General features: G+C 39.0%; 1 protein-coding gene across 8 annotated transcripts in view; it reads right to left on the reverse strand.

Moving 5' to 3' along the window:
- Window positions 1-20,344, reverse strand: part of TERB1 (telomere repeat binding bouquet formation protein 1) — a 49,477-nt gene that overhangs the window by 11,680 nt on the left and 17,453 nt on the right. For 7 of the 8 annotated variants that reach the window (XM_072635943.1, XM_072635938.1, XM_072635944.1 and 4 more), the window contains 7 exons: window positions 14,254-14,406; window positions 12,080-12,211; window positions 9,294-9,419; window positions 6,584-6,744; window positions 4,596-4,957; window positions 1,371-1,435; window positions 978-1,073 (listed from right to left, as the gene is read on the reverse strand). In XM_072635943.1, the coding sequence (XP_072492044.1) occupies window positions 978-1,073; window positions 1,371-1,435; window positions 4,596-4,957; window positions 6,584-6,744; window positions 9,294-9,419; window positions 12,080-12,211; window positions 14,254-14,406 (1,095 nt within the window). The remainder of the gene's footprint in view (window positions 1-977; window positions 1,074-1,370; window positions 1,436-4,595; window positions 4,958-6,583; window positions 6,745-9,293; window positions 9,420-12,079; window positions 12,212-14,253; window positions 14,407-20,344) is intronic. The other variant, XM_072635940.1, reaches the window with a different exon arrangement.

Consider the following 20,344-nt stretch of genomic DNA (forward strand, 5'->3'; position numbering starts at 1 on the left):
TTCCAAAGTCACACTCAGAGGAAAAGGTAGGATTAGAACTCTAACCTATTGACTCAAAGGAAGAGATCTCTCCACCTCATTATATGCTTCACTAATTATGAGTGAACTCCTGGAAAATGAGGGACAGGATGGGGTCCAGAACATAGGTAAATATGCATGTTAAGAGAAGAAAAAAGGAAATTCTTCTAAAGATTGATGGGAGGGATGACAATGAGATATTATTGTAGGATGGAAATAGGCAGAGGAACTCATGCTAGATGGCATTGATCTTCTCTACAAACAAAGGGTGAGGATATCTGCTGAGAGAATATGGGCTTGGAGGAGCGGCTAGAGTTTTAAGAGAGAAATTATAGATTAAAAACTATGTTGAAATGCCAAGGAGAAAGAAGAAATAATAATTTCAAATGCTTACTACACATTGTTATGCTATTTGCTAGAAATAGTGAAAAAAAGTTTTATATTTGTATGACTAGTGTTTACAAAACAATCCAGAACACACTGCCTTACATTAGGTCTCAAAAATATGAAAAAAAAATTGTTATCTAATAAAGTTATAATGTACACATCAGGAAAAAGACAATTATTCCAAAAGGAGAATTAAAATGAGCTCTGATCTTTAATTCATCAGCTCAGAAAAACCAATGATCAGCTCCCCATCAGAGGGAGGGAAGCTGTTGAGAAATTCATGCTCCTATCATATTACACTGGATTTTTTTTTCTAAATGACCAGTGATGCTCACAGAGAAAGAGGGCATCAGTTTGGACTGGTGAGAGAAGTAAGTGTGGACTTAAGGATGGATTCAGGGGCTAATAGCTTATAAAAAAAGTTTTAAATTTGGGAGTAGGAGAAGACTTATTTTATATGTTGAAGAAGAAAAGTGAGAGTAACTCTGAAAAAAAAGCTAAATAACTACCTGGCATAATCCAAAACTGTGTTACTTATGAAGCAGCTCTAATTGTTAAAAAAAAAAAATTACCTGAACACCTGAAATTCAGTGTTTTATGATAACTGTCATTTCTTTGAAAATTGGAAGCTTCTTTGCTGATTATGTCTGAACACAATACAAGTGGATCTGAAAAGAAGTATTACAAAATACAAGGTTTATCTACATTCACACTAACAAAAAGGGCTTAGCATTTGTAAAGGGCTTTTCCTCCCCCATCACGGCTCCTAATACAGACCCCCCCCTCACTACTCCAACAGAGACAAAATTTTAGTAAGAGAATGTTCCTACTAAACAGGGATCAGATCAGTGGTGTTAGGCTATCATTGAGGTAGGGGAGCAGAAATATATAAGTAATATGATCAGCTGTGATACCCAATTAAGTGTTTTGGCTTAAAAAAAGAAATGAAAAATCTGTCATTGTACCTGCTACTGGTGACTGATGCTTTCTATTTCTGACAACTGGAGCTGGACATTTACAGGCCTGTTCACTAAAAAAAGGTGATTAGGGTATTAAAAATGAAACATTACATTAGCAATGAAGACAAAGTCCTCATTATAGACAACGCAGAGTAAGAATGCTGTATTTACAAGCAGAAGGGGAGCAGTAGGTGAGGCAGGGGCTGACTACACAGGTCTGGAACAGTTTGTAAATTCAGTAGCCGTAAATATAATTTTTGGAGTCACTGGCAGACTTAAGATATTCTGAAGAGAGAAAGAACAAAAATAGAGATTAACGAAAAAGGGAAGTTAAGAAAGAAGGAAAGAGAATAAAGGGAGGAAAAAAACGAGAAAAAAAGTACGCAAAGTACAACTCTCTCCTTTTAGCCTCCGCCTTTATTTTCAGAAGAATCTGGACATGGCATCAGCATGGATTAGTGAGGGAAGAGGCTGTTATGACAGGGTACAGGAAACAGAGGAGACCAACTAGCTCAGCTCCAGGTGAGGACACTGAGTCTCAAAGATAGGAAATGATTTCCCTGAGGCAGAGGAGGGCCTGGCTGACCTTGCTCAGGATGACATCAGCAGATCAATGGAGGACAGAGGTGAAAAACAGAAGCAGCTGCCACAAAAAGACCAAAGCTTTGGTAAGGCAAGCTGGATCACACCAAAGTCAAATCCTTGAGCATCCTCTGTCTTGCCTAATTTCACTCTGAACTGACACATTAACAACTGATTTTCCTGTCCATCACAGCACATGTAGATGTTGGTAGTCTGAAGAAACCTTAGTGCTAGCGTAGCCTGGCCTTTAGATTTACCTGAGCTCAGCTCTCAATCTACATACTGCTTCTTCTTCCCTCGGGCAGAGTTGCTCCTACTCTGGGCTCAGTGTTTGCCTAATGGCATATGTAGGACCAGAAGGCCTAAATGACAGTTACTTCAACAGGTATTATAGGTGCTACTCAGTAGAAACTGTCAGAAACTGCCCACCTTCATGGAAAGAAAATCTCTCTCAAACATAGGTGAATCTAAACATGATATTACATAGGTAAACCACCTCAACTGTGAGGGAAGTTATTAAAGGAAACTGGAAATCAGAAGGCATCATGATTGTACTGAAGCTGAAATAGAGTGGGGAGGAGATGGGTTTGAAGGCTCAGGCCACCATAAGAAGTGTGGAGCCTACAACAAATCAAATAGCATTTTCCTCTCCATCCTTAACATTTTCATATAGATACAATCAAATTCAAATGAGAAAAAAGAAGGGAAAGAAATGATCAGAGAAAGAGCAAGATGTTTGGTGACACCTTTAGAATACAGGAAGGATACTCCCATGCACCTTGCTAGGGCAATGGTAAGTGAGTATTCTGGACTCAGCACCGTGACCATGTAAGAAGCACGAGGTTAGTATGGTGCAGTAGAATGAGTACTGGATTTTGAGGCAGACAGTCTGGGGCCAATGCCAGCCCTTCAGCATAAAACCTACATGACTCTGATCTCTAACATCCCTTCTGACTCTAAAGCCATGAACAATTCTTTAGCATCAGCTGACAAAACCACTTCCCTATCTCTGACTTTGCCCAGCCACCAGCAACAAGACGGTCTTGCTGGCTCTTGGTTAAAAACTGTAGACAGTGGACAGAAAAACAAACAAACAACACTGGGCCAAATAGAACATAGTCAACAGGGAAAATCAAATAGTCTGATTAGGGACTACATACTTAAGGAAGAAAGCTTCTAGATATTCTCATGTTCCAGACTCTGCTAAGTCCTGGGGATACAAGACAAAAGTGAAAGTTCTAGCCCTCATGGAGCTTATATTCCACAGGGGGAAATAACATGTACTTGTATAATTACAAGCAAAATAAATAGAAAATAATTCAGGGAGGAGGAAGGCTGTAGCTGCAACAGGAATCCAGAAAGGCCTCATCATATATGTCATTATATCAAGAATGGACTATGTACATAAGAGCAAAGAAAATGTCTGTCTTGTCTAATCCCCACAAACTTCTCTATCTGTAAGCAAGCATCTTTCAGTAAGCATTGCTACACTGGTTCTGACTTAATGGCTTCATCCATGCCTGTTCTTTACACCTGGATAGGAGGATAGGCTATGAACCTGCACCAAGACAAACAGCTGTGAGTACCCCGACTTCTACTTCCTGTTGAGGACTCTGTGCTAATGACATCGACCCCTGGAATGATGTGGAGCCTCCAGAAGCATTTAAGCATTCACCTAACTATCCAGAAAGGAAAAATCAAGGGGATGAAGGCTCTCTGTTGCTGGAAACACTGATATATGATGGAAAGCCAGTCAACAGATCAAGGACAAATACTGAAGATGGATAATGAGCTGGCCTAGAATCTTAGAGAAATAGAGTAGGCAGGATTAAATCTGGGAAATTGTGTGGTGTTTTCAATAACCCCAGGCTTCTTCCTGACATAAAAACTGATCTTTGTAATTCCAACAGTTTTCCAATGATGCTGTAGGGCTATAAATCATGGAATACCACAGTCTCTGAAGAATCAAAATTACTAGCCACCCAAAGGGCAAAGGGTAGCCTGTGGATACAAATTGGCTGCAGCATATTTTTTGTTCAATCATTTTTCAGGCATATCTGACTCTCTGTGACTCTATTTGGGGTTTTCTTGGCAAAGATACTGGAGTAGTTTCTCATTTCTTTCTCCACCTCATTTTATGTATGAGAAACTGAGGAAAAAAGGGTTAAGTGATTTGCCCAAGTTCATACAACTGAGGTCAAATTTGAACTCAGGAAGAGGAGTCTTCTGACTCCAGGCCCAGCACTCTATCCACTGTGCCACCTAGCTGCCCCCATAGGATATTACCAACAATACAACCAAAGTTGCGTGAAATATAGTCAAGGAGTTATATGACCAGAAAAGGGGGGAATCTGTCATAGGGTAAGATCAGCAGACTACAAATGGAGAGCCCACAGACTGCACAGTGCCCAAGTAATGTCAAAAGATCTAAAGGAAAGCCCCCAGTAGAGAACTGACAGGAGAACACTGACAAGGGTATCACAGAAGGAGAAGAGATGAGTGGGTTGGGATCTGCACAGGTGCAGGCAATACCATTGTCAATGACATCATAGATCCATCGAAGCAGTATGAATATGTGATGTGTTACATTAACATTAAACATGCCTGCTTCACTGCTTTTTGTTTAGGTTTACCTTTTACGTACTGTACCTTGCTGGTAAGAACAAAGCCCTTTTCCCGCGAGTCGCTCCTTTGTACAAGCTGTGACTTCTGGGGGTAGTGGCAGTGGATGGCACACTCATGGTGCTCGGTCCACACTCTTTATAACAGGTGCTGACTGGGTTTTCCCTGTCACTCCCAGCTGGTTCCTGGGGCTCATTCCCTGCAAAGGCCTCACAGCGCTCTGCAGCATCCGGCTCACAGCTATGAGGCTGACGCTGCTTTTTGGGGCCGTTTCTTTCTGCATTCGTACCTCTAACAATGTTATCCCCTCTAGAGTATTTTGATGTATTTGGGATATTTAAGCTCCTTGGTAAAGAGTCACCAAACAATTCTCTTCTTTTTACTTTTTCCTGTAACAGAAAAATGTCAAGTAAATAACTCCAAGATCTATCCACTTTTCCTTAACATTCTCTACACAAGAAATAGGTATAACAGAAATACATTTTTATAAGTAATGGGGAACATCTCAGTTTTGGATTGGGGGAGGGAAATAGGCAAACATTTTATAGAAAACAAAAAATATATGGAGAAATGGCTTCATTTCTTTGTGTTGTCTTCTACACAGGTCTCAATGTAAGTGTAAATGTTAGCTAGCATCATGGGCAAAAACCCACGGCGGTGTGAAAAGAGCCCCACACTTGGAGAACTGAGGCCGTGTCTTAATCCTGGCTTCAAACTTTGTTAGCTGTGTGACTGAGGGCAAGGTGACTCACCTCTCTGAACCTCGGTTTTCTCATTTATGCCAGGGAGATACCATGCTCACCTTTCATATCTCACAGGCTGTTGTGGGGTGAGAGCTTGATAAAATGTAAAACCCTGAAGGAACAGGAGTTACTCTGTATTACAAAGGGAAGCTGATTTTTGCTAAGTTTAAGAAGGAGATTCCCGGCAACTAGAAATGTCCACTGAGGGCAAGGTACTGATCCAGAAGGTAGATGGATGCGCATCCAGATCCACTGCAAAAAGGGCTCCTGCCAGGGCTGGGCCCAGGACCTTGACCTTCAAAAATGCCTTTTACATTCTTTCAACCCTTTCAGGAATGGGGAGCAGAGGTTTGTTTGCTGTTCTAAATAGTGACTCAACTTCTATAAAATGAGAGGCCTGGACCCTCATATCTAAGAGACTGCAATCTCCTCAAGGGTTTACTGTCTTATCATCTTTGTGTCTCCCCCAGAAACTAGCAAAGAACAGTCATTGAGAATATGTCTGTCCTTTAATGAACATTAAATCAAACCGTCTTCAACCTGGCCAAAAGCAAGAATAGTAACGTTTATAAAAAGAGATTCTGGTAACATTTAAAGAGGAAGGAGAGATCTCTGTTACACAGAGAAAATATAAACAGTACACATGTATCTATGTATATCTGTTCTCTTTACACACACATTTATATATAAATATATATAACACTAAAGAGGAAGGACAGATCTCTGTTATAGACACACATTCATATATACATATATAAATAAGTCTCATGAGGTAGTGTGGAAAGCATTAGCTATGAAGACTGAAGATCCAAGTTCAAATTCTTTCACTTTTACCCATGAACAGTATAACCTTATTTAGTTTAGGATGCAAGAGCCTAACCAGATGATTACTAAGGTTCCAACTGACTGTAAAGGTATGATCCTACCATATGTTTTCACACACACACACACACACACACACACACACACACACACACACACACACACACCCCTCCTATGTATTCATACATTCATGCATACCTATGTGCACAGATATATACATACAGTGAAGAAAGGAAACGAAATTTTCCATTGTCATTGCTAGCTAGTCATCTCTTCTGAAAGCTTCCTTTTATCATGGTTTATATTTTCAAATTAAAAGTTTGGAACACATGTTTTAGATGCTCATATTTCTCCCACTTGTGATGGACCCATCTATAAAGGATTTTTTCCTCCAATCTTAACAAAAATCTTTGCAAGAGGCTTTATGTTTCTGAAAGTAAGCAGGCTGACCTCATCTTCTTTATTTTCCAATTTTTTTATTCTGTGGAGGATTTCTTTTGCTTTCTTCCAGAAGTCTTCAATATTCTTCTCTTTCACCTTCAATTCTTTCAACTCTTGTGCTTGATCCATATCAGAAGAAAATTCTTCTAGGTTTAGAGATAACTTCTCTGCTTTTGAAAACAAACAAAAAAAAGTGGATAATTTACCACTTATTACAAAGAGAGACCATTTCAGTGATTTAACTAGGCAATAAAACCAAAAAAAGTTGCTCATGTACTCCTCTACCACCTTTTTAGCTTATCTTCAGGAAAGATCTCGATAAGCATTTAATATATGGCTACTGCACACAGAATACTATGCTAGGTACTGGGAGGAGGAGATAATAAACTTTAGATAAGATAAAATTTAGTAGGAAAATGATGTAGATATACAAATAGTCATGAGACCACATCATATTTGACTGGCCACATTTATTTGTTACTAGGGAAGGCTTTTATTTTTGTTTCTTGGGGGAAATTTGGAAATAAGTATGGGGTAATGATAATGGTATTTCTAAAAGAAAGAAAACAAAGAGCACAAAAGGAAGTTCAGGATGTAACAAAAACAGAGCAGTGTTGGAACTACCATGTTAAATTTAAAATATACAAAAAAAATGTATATAGTGAGTGAAAAAAGAATCTGTACATAATAATTCAATTTCATATACAATTCTTTTTCTTATTATTTCCATGTTAAAATGATCTTGTTTGTTGATGTTAAGTTCTTATAAAAAAGGAAATTAATTTTTTAAAAAGACATAATAACATATGGTAAGTACACTATAGAACTGGTTATATGAAGTCTCAGGGGGAAATTAATAGCAGGGACCAAGAAAGACTTCATGAAGGAGGAGGCATTTCACAGGATCAAAGAATCTCAGAGCTGAGCAGAACTTCAGAGGTCATCTAATCCAACCAAAGTTAATCTGAGTATCTTCTTTTAAAAGAAATTGCTATCTTTTATTTTTATACCATCTCCATTTCCAAATATAACTATCTCTCCCTCCCACATCCTGGAGAACTTTGTAACAGAGGGTAATAAAGGAGAAAAAATATATTAGCAAAACTAAACAACAAATCAATCTAGTTTGGCTGCATGGGTAATGTTCCACAATCCACCAAGAATGTTGGGAAATGCACTTTCTTCTTTGGTGCATTTCTACAACATACTGAACAAGTGATCATGCACTTTTACCTGAAGAAGTTTAGTGAGAGTGAGACCCACTATTTCCCACGATAGCCCATTCTATTACAATTGGCTCTCTCTAATTATTAGGAAGTTTGCCCTTACAGCTAGCCTAACCTGACTCTCTGCACTTTCCACCCATGAATCCAGGTCCTGGGGGTCCAGGGAGTCCTGGGGAGCCAAGCAGAACAAACAATCTCTTTTCCACATTACAGCTATCATGTCTCTTCCTAAATCTTCTCCTCTCCATGGTAAATATCCTCAGTTCGTACCACATCACACCTATAAGATTGGCAAACATGACAGAACAAGAAAATGATAAATGCTGGAGAGGATGTGGGAGAGTTGGAACACTAATTCATTGTTGGTGGAGCCGCGAGCGCATCCAACCATTCTGGAGAGCAATTTGGAACTATGCCCAAAGGGCTACAAAAATGTGCATACCCTTTGACCCAGCAATATCGCTACTAGGACTATATCCCCAAGAGATCATAAAAATGGGAAAGGGTCCCACATGTACAAAAATATTTATAGCAGCACTCTATGTAGTTGCCAAAAACTGGAAGTCAAGGGGATGTCCATCAATTGGGGAATGGCTGAATAAATTATGGTATATGAATGTAATGGAGTACTATTGTGCCATAAGAAATGATGAACAAGAAGACTTCAGAGAGGCCTGGAAGGACTTATATGACCTGATTTTGAGTGAAAGGAGCAGAACCAGGAAAACTTTGTGCACAGCAACGACCACAGTGTGTGAGAGTTTTTTCTGGTAGACTTGGAATTTTGTAATAACACAAAAACTTCTTATAAAAAAAAAAAATCCCAAAGGTGGTTCTCAAGGCAAAATGCCTTCCACACTCAGAGAAAGAAATATGGAAGTCACTCACAAAATGTAGCAGATCATGTTTGTGTATGTGTATGTGTTTGTGTATCATGTTCTGATTTGTTATACGATTTCTTTCATTTATCTTAGTCTGACTACATAGCATGACTATAGTGAAAATATACTCAATAGGAAAGTATATGTAGAATCTATACAGAATTGTATGCAGTCGTGGGGAGGGAGGGGGGTAGTAGGGGGTAGGTGGGGGGGGGATAAAATCTCAATTGTATGGCAGTGATTGTTAAACATTAAAAAATAAAAAAAAAAATATCCTCAGTTCCTTCATAGGATCATGACTACAGAATTGAGAGGAATCTTAGTTCATTACCTTCATTTTCTGCTTCAGCAAACTTGAGTCTCAAAGAGGGTAAGCGATCTGACTAAGGCACCCCACTGAGTAGCAGAGCCCTGATTCAGGACTCAGGCCCTCTGACTCCAAAGTCAGTGTTCTTTCTATCACTCCATGCTCAGATTTATATAAAGCTTTAAGGTTAGTAAGAGTTTTTTTCTTCTTTACCACCAACATAAACGTAAATAAATCTATATAAAACTGAGGAGAATTGTTTCTGTTTTGATTTGATTCGTTTTTTAAATCAAGAGTAAACTTACTAATTTTTCTGCAATTATGCAGCACAAAGGTAGCAGCTTTGTTTAGTTCCTCATTTTGTGATTCAGTCAAAACTTGGATCATTAATGGAAGACCATTGTTCTTAAACAGATGAAGTTGATTCTCTTCTATAAAATATAATACAGGATGTTAGATAAAATTGTGACAACAAATCATTTCATCATCAAACAATCTAAGCCATACTTTAATTCTTTCTTGCAGAAATTTTAAGTAGTTTCAAGAATTTTCAACACATCACATGGGCAATTTTTCCTGATCAAAAGTGTTGTTCATTAAGGTAATAAAAAAATTAAAGGAAAAAAATAGAGAGTTCTAAAGCATTTTCAATGCAGGTAATCATCTTTCCTCTAAAAATAAGTCATTTTATCAAGTGATAAACATTTTACTTTCGAACTTGAATACGTATGCATGGTTACTAAGATATATACGTATACCTAAACATGAAATCTTTGAAACAAATATAACAATCTATCTAACTATATAATATTCATAGAGTTAGATAGATTTGTTATATTTGTCAAAGATTTCTCTCTCTGGTAATACAGGTCACAGCCCCTCTACAAACAAGTAAGTTGTCTTCAACATTGGCTGTGGGTTAAAAAAAAAACATTATCCAGTACCTTTGTACTCTAAGATTTTCCAGAATGATTTGGCCTAGAGTGAGCCTGGGCTTCACTGGCACAGTTTTAAGAATCTAAGGTACTCTCTCCATCTCTCAGTGAAATATTAATGAGGAGTCATGCCATGATGGAAAGCATCCTTTGTGAGAGAAAAATACCCCTAACTTATCCAAATTTTGACCTAAACATGCAAAATCAACTCAATTAGGCTAATACAATTTAATCTGTGTCTTTTTCAGTTTCATTGTTTCTTGAAGTCTGCATTTCTTTATGCATTTATTAATTAGTGTCATCATCAGAAGATGGAAATAAAAGACATTGAGAATCTTAAAAGTGTCCTCAGTCATTGTGATATTATGTAAATAGGTTGAGGCTGGGAATTGGGAGACCTATGTTCTGACCCCAACTCTACCATAAACTCACAGTGAGTACTCACTTGGGAAGATATTAAAATGTGAATAATGCTTGTCTTTCCTGTGTCACAGCTGCTGTGAGGATCAAATAGGATAGCATACATAAAATACTACGTAAAAATTACAGAATGGCACACTGGAGAATCTGCATGATTAGCTGCTCTGGAAGGTATTAAAGAACAGCTATTTTAATAAACCCAGTGTGGAGAATTATGGAGTCAAAATGACATTTTTCTGATTTCTAATAATCATTTCAAAAGAATTCATTTTAGAACTTTATAACAATCACAGGATGATAGACTTTTGGGATTAGAATGGAACTTAGAGATCATGTGGTCATTGGGAAGGGAAGCTCAGGAGCTGAAAGGGCTTTAGAGACTATTTCATTTAACCTCTATCCCAGTTTTATGAATTGAGGGAACTGAGGCTGTGAAAGGGACTTAATCAAGATCTACTTGCTTGTGTTCTTAGTAAAGTTGTAAATTTGGGTAAGTCACTTTGAAAACATGATTATTCAAGTTTTGTCAATTTAATTGATACCCACTTTGAGCCTTTTCTTCTCTGTGAGCCTACACCCACCAGTCCTCTGAATTCCAATAATACAATCAAACTTAACTTCAAACTTCATTATGCTTTCTTGCTTACATGACTCTAAAGGTTTTTGCTCACACAAATCCTATCTACCTCATCATTATTATTCTTACACACCATAGCTTTTGGCACAATGTTGGGCATATAGTAAGTAAATATTTGTTAAAATAATGTTGCTAACACTTTGTGAGGAAGTTAGATTTTTTATAAATAACATTCCTAAAATATACATAACAAGTACTCAATAAATATCATCTGATGAAAATAACCTTTTTTTCCTTAATTCTTTACTTTTTCCTTATGTTGTAATTTCAAGTTTTCCACTTAATTATATTTGAGATTCATGGTTTTTGTTTTCTGTACATTTCCAAATTTGAATAATCACTTGAAAAGATAGGAATTTTAGGGTTCTGAAAGGAATCTATCGTAGGTTCTCCCTTATAAAATAATATTTACATTGTGCTTTAAGATTTGCAAACAACTTTGCAAATCTTATCTTGCTGGATCCTCCCCACAATCTTGTGAAGAAGATGCTATTGTTATCCACATTTTGCAGATGAGGAAACTGAGGCAGAGCTTTACATGACTTGTCCAGGGTCACACAGCTAATAAATTTCTGAGATGGGATTTGAAATCAGATCTTCCTTACTCCAGGTCCAGAATCCATCCACTGCACAACCTAACTAACAGTTGGCTAAGCAAATAGGAAGTTGACATGTCCTATCAATTTTATTTTCTAATGACAATATTTCAGTGGAATATCCAGCTCAAATCTAAAATGAGGGAATCCAAACAAAGAAAAATAAATTGACAGGCTCTGAATCTGTTAAAGCACAGGAAGTTCTATCTCAGGAGCATCTGTGGTAATTCTCAGGAGAATTCAGATCAGGGGACCCTATGGAGCTAGAAGGGACCCCAGCGATAATCTCATTCTACAGATGAGGAAACTAAGCCTTAGAGAAGTTGAATGACTTGAATCAAGTATTAGTAGAAGAACCAAGATTTGAATCAGGTCATCTGATTCCTAGTCTAGGATTCTTTCCAATATTCCAGGCTGACTCAGGCTTACCAGGGAACAAAACGCATGAAGTACTTTCCTGGTCATCTGTGGTATCAAATACTTTCAATGAGGCCCATACTTACCACAAGCTTCTGTGCAATGCCCAAGGGTAAGAATAATGCTAAATTTTTCTCCTGAGTCCAGACTCTCATGAAGTAACAGTGTCAGAAGCTTTGATACAATGTGATATTTGGCTAGTACTACCCCAACAGCAGCTGTAAGCACAAAAGATCAAAAAAGGAGTAAGAAGTATTAGAAAACTTCAAATATATGTAAATTGTCTACTTTCCAGAGCCTTCACTAATTCCTTTTGGGAGATACATAACCACATAGCTTGTGGGGAATCACATGTGCCTACATGAAAGCTCACTCTACCAGCACACTATGAAAGGCTGTCCTCTGAACAAGACATTTCCTCTCAGTCTCATCTGAATACTGTATACTCTCTGGTTACTGGGAATCCTGTTGCACAACAAATGTCATGCTGATTACATAGCAATTGACTCTTCTTATCCGGCTTGGCCTCTGAACAGAAATGTGTTACCAAGTCGTGATCTCGCTACTATATAATGCAAGGTTGCTCTCTGACAGTAATTTTCTCGACTCCCATTAGTAGGCCCAGAAGCAATAGGGTAGAGAGAACACTGGCCCAACAGACACAACATTCTGATCTCAAGTCTTTGGTCTGTCCTCCACTGGTGATATGATGTTGGGCAATTCACTTTCCCTCATCTGGAAGTATTGGGAGTTAAATAAGATTATCTCTATCATTCCTTCCAGTTCTAACATCCTAAGAACCCTGGCTCTGCTGAGCTGAGTAACCTTGATCAAATGATTTAGTTTCTCCGAATCTCAGTTTCTCTATCTACAAAATGAAAGACCCAAATAAAAATTACCATCTATATGTTCAGAAGTAACGTAGTTATTGGCAAGGCACTGCATCCAGGGCCATCTCCAGTCTTCCTGATCTATATCAGGCCACTGAACCCAGATGGCTCCGGAGGAGAAAGTGAGGTTGGTGACTTTGCACAGCCCTGCCTCACTTCAATCCAATTCACTTATAAATCATGACATCACCTTCCTGATGTCATTAGTCCTCTTGGAGAAGAAGGACAAACGATAAAAACCACAACAACCCTCTGTTAATGCTGAAAATTAGAAAATGAACAGAAATATGTCACTTTAGGCAAGCTCTGTCCATTCCTGCTCTTCCTGTCTTAGTTGCACCCTTCTCTCTAATTACAAGGCTATCACCCTCATTCAGATGCTTATCAATTCTTGACTGTACTACAATAGTGTTCTCTTTCTGCATTCAGTCTTTCCCTTGCCAGCCCATCCTCCACACTGCTGCTGAAGGGATCACCCTAAAGCATAGGCCTAATCCTGGCCTTCCTTCTTTTCTCTAGGATAAGGTATAAACCCCCTTTATTTGAAACCTAAAGCCCTCTGCAGTCTGGCTCCAGTCTATTTTTCCAGCCTCATTTCATAGTCATCCCCCTCCTATGCCACATGTTTCAGCCAAACTGGCCTCCTGGCCATTCTCCACACATGACGGCCTGTGCTGGAGTCTTGTCCTTCCTCTTCCCCTCCCCTTCAGAGCTTAGCTCTGGTGTGACCTGAAACCTGACCCACGCCAACCCAGTTAGTTGTGCTCTCTCCCACCCCTGATTCCTTTGAATTACCAACACATATGCTGCATCATTACTTAGCTATGTACATACTACTTCCCCTTCATAGTGTGTAAACTCCCTGGAAGCAAAGACTGTTTCATTTTTGTCCTCCGACCCTGGTGGCCAGCACAGTACTTGGCACACAGAACACAGTCAATTCAAATCTGCTGACTGACTGATGTTGAATTCCCCAGCAGAATGTATGCTCTTCCAGAGGAAGAAAAGCTTCACTTTTATTGGTGTAGTCACAGGTCTAGCAGTGTCTTATTCAGAACAGGTGCTTAAAAATACTTATTAACTTAACTAAATTATGCTCTGATGAATCAGCTATTGGAAAGCACTCCACTTACACTGACTCCAAATAAATATGAGAAATGCATGAACTGGACTTAGACCCTTTCAGCTCCTTCAACATGAGCATTTGGTTACCAGTATGAAACCTTTATTTCACATCTACTATTGGTTAAATACAAGCAGGCTGAATAACTCCTCTACCATCTCCAACTCTCTGGTTGATGCCAAACAAAGTTCAGCTCTCAGTTGCCATTAAGTGTGACACATGCAGGTGTTGAAATTCCGTCACTCACGATTGTCAGCAATGCAGGCATCCAGGGTCTTGGTCACCACCACTGCCAGCTTAGCACTGGGCAGGTCCCCATGGGAATCATGTTCCAGCTTTATCAGAACTTCAGATAATATAGCCAGTCCACCAATAGATATAAAATACTCCTGTACATGTGCTCAGGAAATAAAGTAATAAGATCTTAGCACCTTAGTATCAACCAAAGAGAGTTAAATATGATTTTATCTTATTTATATACTAAAGGCAATAGTAGCTACACTTACCTTTTTCACATATCTAGTTTAAAAGTCTGCAAGTTAAGCAAATGATGAATATACATGATGAAGTTAAATGCAGCTACCTGTCTGGACTGGGAGTTGGAGATATACAGAAGAGCTCTACCCTCTTAGATTTTAGAGCATTCCATGCCCTGAAACCCACTACCTTGCATCAATTTACAAATGGCATAGGGGATAAAGCACTAGAGTAGAAGAAAGACCTGAGTTCAAATCCTGCCTCAGGCATGTCCTTAACTGTGTGAACCTAGCCAAGTCATTTAACCTCTCTCAGACTCAGTTTCTTCATCTACAAAATGAGAATAATAATAAAGCCTGCATCACTGGATTGTTGTGAGGATAAAATGAGAAACTATATTCAAGTGTTTTGTAAACCTCTCTGTGTCATATAATGCTGGCTATATTTGAGAAAACCAGCACACTTTACTCAGTTCTCTCTGACTACCAAGCACCCACCATTGCCTCCAGGGCTCTTAGCCCAGCACCCTTCCATCTGGGAAGCCAGCACTGCTTTGTGGTGGGTTACTGAACAGTCTGAGCACTCTGCTACTGCCAGTACCCTGGAATACAGAGTCAGACAGGGGACCCCAGGGCCTTAGGTGTGTAGATGGAATCTTCATTGCCCCGTTCCCTTTTCTGGATGAGATAAGAGCATCTCAGACCTCCATTATCACTAAGCACCCAGAGAGTTGGCAGCAGCAGCTGACAAAGAGACACAGATCCTGCACCCATTTCTCCCTTTGCCATCCCTAGTCCTAGAATGCTCAGGCTTCAGATCCAATCCCACTGAGGGACCAGACTTACAGGCCTCCTTTCCTCAGAACTTCTCATACCACCCAGGGGCACTATTCTACCCTACTTTACTAAATCCTAATAAATAGAATATTTCAGCCTGTTTGCCATCAAGACTCCATCTAAAACCATCACCTCAGACACTAAGCCTCCCAGGGCTCCAAGTGTATATTTTACGTAGAGGGTGGTGAATATGGCTTCAAACCTGACCAGATCAGGTCCAGATCACTAGGAATTTAACAACCCAGATGGCTGACCCAAATCCTCAACTAAAGAGAATGATATGATATCCTCACTCAACAAGAGATCCTGGAGGGCAGGAGCTTAAAGCAACTAGCATTTTGCCTACTCTCTGGGGAGTAAAGGCCCACCAACTCCCATGATTCAGAGTCAAGGTTGGTTGAGACAATTCCCTCCCCCTTCCAACACCATTAACAGGCATGACTGAGATGTTAGTTTTGATGAATTGCTTTTTTTCTGTTCATTTTTTTCATTTTTGTTACAAGGGATAACTCATTGGGTAGGAATATATTCAGAAATTAAAATAATAAAAAACAAAAGACAGCAATAAAAATGAGATTTTAAAAAAAATACGAATGGAGTCTCCCAATTTGTGTGCTACATGAAAAAAATAGAAATGGCACTAAAGAAAAAGAAAAGTGGGAAGTTCAGCTAGAGTAACCCATGTATATATAGAGAGGAAGTCCATGCCATATATATGAGACAGTTTTAAGGACACTGAAGGATTTTCAAGATATCTAAAAGCAGAGAAGATATCAAATGATTTCGAAAAAAATTATAGGTATTATACTAATCAAAAAAGTGTGCTCAAGAAAATAGTCAGAAATTCAAGTTCATGTATCTGGTTTCTCATAACCAGAAATTTTTAAGAAAAATTTCTTCAGTCCACCTATTTGTTCAAATGTAATGTGGTTATTGGCAATGCTCTGTTAATGTTATGAAGCAAAAATATGACCATATAAGCAAGCTCAGTCAATACTGATATCAAGAGCATCCTTGATGGTAGTGGTGGTGATTGTTGTCGTTCGTTCTCAAAGAGGACCAAAATGACATCACTATGATAAAGTCAAGTTTCAATGTGTCCAACTGTGGCTGATCACACCAATATGAGCTCAGAATGCTCTACCACAGATTGAGCACTGATAGTCCATGTGAACATTTGGGGTGTATACTCTAAATTTATGCATACTGCATTTCCTTTGAGCTGTTTCAATTCTGTTTTGCTCATAAAGCACAACACGCTTTCTGATGTGGGCACACCACGCTGAGCAGTCCTGTGCCAGTTTCTCCCACATTACAAAATCAATTCTAAAGCTCCTGAGAGAGACCTTGAGAGTGTCCTTGTATCGTTTCTTCTGACTACCATGTGATTGCCTGCCCCATGTGAGTTCTCTATAAAAGTCTTTCTGGCATGCATTCTGCATTTGAATGTGTCCAGCCCATTGGGGTTGGGCTTTCTGAAGCACAGTCTGAATGACTGACAGTTTAGTTCGAGCAAGGCCCTCAGTGTCTGGTACCTTATCCTGCCAGATGATCTTCAGAATCTTCTGAAGATAGTTCAAATGGAAGCAATTCAATTTCCTGGCACGGTGTTGGTAGACTGTCCATGTTTCACAGGCATACAACAATGAGGTTAGAACAGCTGCTCTGTAGATTTTCAGTTTAGTAGTCAGTCTTCTCTCCCATACTTTCCCTCGGAGCCTCCCAAAGACTAAGCTAGCTCTGGCAATGCATGCGTCAACTTCACTGTCGATGTGTACATCCCTGGAAAGTACACCACCAAGGTAAGTGAACTTATCCACAGAATTCAAAACTTCTCCATTTGCTATAACTGATGGTTACACGTATGGATGTTATGGTGGTGGCTGATGGAGCACCTGTGTTTTCTTGGTGTTGTTAGGTCAAAATTAGCACAGGTAGCAGAGAAATGATCCATACTTTGCTGTATCTCAGCTTCAGAGGCTCCACTGAGTGTATAATCATCTGCAAACAGAAAATCATGCACCAACACTCCCTCCACTTGGTCTTGCCTTATAGCCTTTTCAGGTTGAAGAATTTACCCTCAGTGTGGTAGCTGACCTTGATGCCTTGTTCATCTTCACTGAAAGCATCTGACAACATGGCTGAAAACATTATGCTAAAAAAGGATGGAATTAAGCACACAGCCCTGTTTCACTCCATTACTGACTGGGAAGGCATGAGAGCACTGTCCACTATTCAGAACCTGGGCAAGCATGCCGTCATGAAATTGACATACAATACTGATGAACTTCTCTGCGCAACCAAATTTTGAAAAAATATTTTCCACAAGCCCTTACAACTAATACAAAGGCCTTGGTCATATCTACAAACGTATATACATCTCTGCTCTATTCCTGGCATTTCTCCTGGAGTTGTCAGGCAGAAAACACCATATCAACTGTTCCTCAGCCCTTTCTGAAGCCACACTGGCTCTCAGGTAGATGACCATCTTCCAGGTGAAGGATCAGTCTATTAAGGAGGACTTTAGCAAGAATCTTGCCAACAATAACTAAGAGAGAGGACTCCCTCCCCACCCCCCCCCCCAGCCTGTGACTGTCACAGGACAATCTATTCCCTTTACCTTGACAGAGATGGACAATGGAGGCATCCCTGAATTCCTGAGGGATAACCTCCTCTTGCCATATAACCTGGAAAATTTCAGTCAGCTTTTGTAAGAGCAATGGTCCCCCTACCTTGTAAATCTCAGCTGGAATAGAATCAGCACCAGGTGTTGTACCATATGAAAGGAGTCTAATGACCCTCAAAACCTCTTTTTCAGTTGGAAGTTCAGCTAAGGAGGGATTGACTTCAACCTGAGGTAAATGGTCAACAGCCTCAGCACTGACTGATGATGGTATAGGCAAGGTTTTTACAAATGAAATTCTACAGCTGATCATATCTTTACTGACACACAATTGCCTGAAAGGGACAACAAATCCAAAATCTCACTGTGCTTATCCACTACAAAAAAGTATCTGAATGGGAACAGGAAAATATCACTTTCAAAGCTCTCTCCAACAAGGTGTTTCCCATCCATATTTAAAACTATACAAAAGTCTCTGAAAGATACAAATAAATAATTTTGTTCAGTGAGCCACTGTTTATCAATATCAACCAAGGCATAACGCAAGGAGCTATGTACTCTCCAAAGGTGTTTACCACTGTCAGAAAAGATGCCTAATGTGGGGGCCAGATTGAAGAGGATAGTGCAATTTTACAGATGGTGAAATTCTCCTGATGTTTCTCTTTGTAGGTGACATAATGCTGGTTGCATTAAGCCTTGGACACCTGCCATAGTATTCTCATAGATGTTCCCCCAACAAAATCTTCATAAGGCAAAAATTGCCTATATTACTCCCTAACTCAAAAATCTTCAGTGTCTCTTAATCCTCTGGGGATAATGAGCTGTTCCTGAATCTGTTGATTAGAGTCCTCCACAATCTGGTTACCACTCATTTTATCTATTTCTCTTTTTCACTCAATATTCCAGTCAAAGTAGCCTACTCATTAGCTTGTGGACTTAGTATCCCATTCCCCACCTCTGTGGCACTGTACAGGTGATCTCCTCTGCCTGGAATATATGGCCTCTTCAACTCTATTACAACCGTTCACTTTCTTCAAGATCCATCTCCTACATAAAAGCCTTGCTGATCTCTCAGGTGTCAGTGCTTTATTCCTCCTTAAATTATTTTATATTCATGTGTGCCTGTTTAGTTCCTCAGTAGAAAGTAATATATTTAGAGGTAAGGACTACTTTATTTTTATCTACTATAGTATCTTGCACATGATGAGTGCTTAATAAATGTTTGTTGAATTGAACTTGAATTGGAAGAAAATTGAAGAAAATCCTTATATAGCATTTATGCACATATCAATTACGAACCAATTCTTAAATTTTATTTACATCAATATACCTGTACTTTTCTATAAGCACATTAGGTAGATGATTCTTTCTTTTACTGTACAGTAATATCTCCTCTTTACTTCTTCAGGGAGAATAATTTGGTAAGTTTGAAGTCCTAAATTTAAAGGGCCTAATGGAATCATAGTGAATAGATTTACTTATTTAGTTTGCTATTGTAGTCCTCAAGCTGCCAATTTTGTCTGTTCCTAATTTATTCAATACTAGGGCATCTGGGTGGCACAGTGGATAGAATGCTGCGCCTGGAGTCTGGAAGACTCATCTTCATGAATTCAAATCTGGCTTCACACATTTACTAGCTGTATAACCCTGGGAAAGTTCCTTAACTGTGTTTGCCTCAGTTTTCTTATCAGTAAAATGAGCTATAGAAGTAAATGGCAAAGCGCCCCAGTATCTTTGCTAAGCAAATCCCAAATGGGGCCATGAAGAGTTGACCACAACCGAAATGACTGAACAACAATGATTCCATCAAGTCCAAACACAGGACAAAGTAACATAGCTTTGTCCAAGAGCATTTCTTTCATTCCACCTATTCTAGTTAATGTTCTTATTACTTCTCAGAATATAAGAATTACTACACTAAGGAGTGAAGGTAAATAGCATTTATTCTTAGTAACCTTATGACATACATTTCTTTTTCTAATTCACTGCAAATACAGCCACCATGACCCAACAAGTAATTGGTTCACCAGCAGGGGAGGACACCTTTTTTTTTTTTTTTGGCTGCTCCAGAATCTGGCTTACTTGTCTATCTCTGCCCAAATGTTCTTCCTTCCCCTGGTGGCCTTCTCTGGAGATCTTTCTAATGGAAAGCTTCCTAGGCATAAAGCTGAGGATCTAATTATAGCCTCAGTTACATGTGGGGTCACTAATTATTCTTCTGCCATGACTTCCTTTCCCCCAGTACAACTCTAGTTCCATGAATTAAATGCAAGAGCAATTAAAGAAACAAGGCTATTTTTACCCTACTGTTCTTAAAGAATATAAAGATTTAATTCTCAGTAGAGGAAAAGAGACTTTCCAAAATTTTCTATATTTAGAAATGAAGCTATAAGAAAAATTTC

The sequence above is a fragment of the Notamacropus eugenii genome, chromosome 1, assembly GCF_028372415.1.
Source record: "Notamacropus eugenii isolate mMacEug1 chromosome 1, mMacEug1.pri_v2, whole genome shotgun sequence".
Classification (NCBI taxonomy): Eukaryota; Metazoa; Chordata; class Mammalia; order Diprotodontia; family Macropodidae; genus Notamacropus; species Notamacropus eugenii.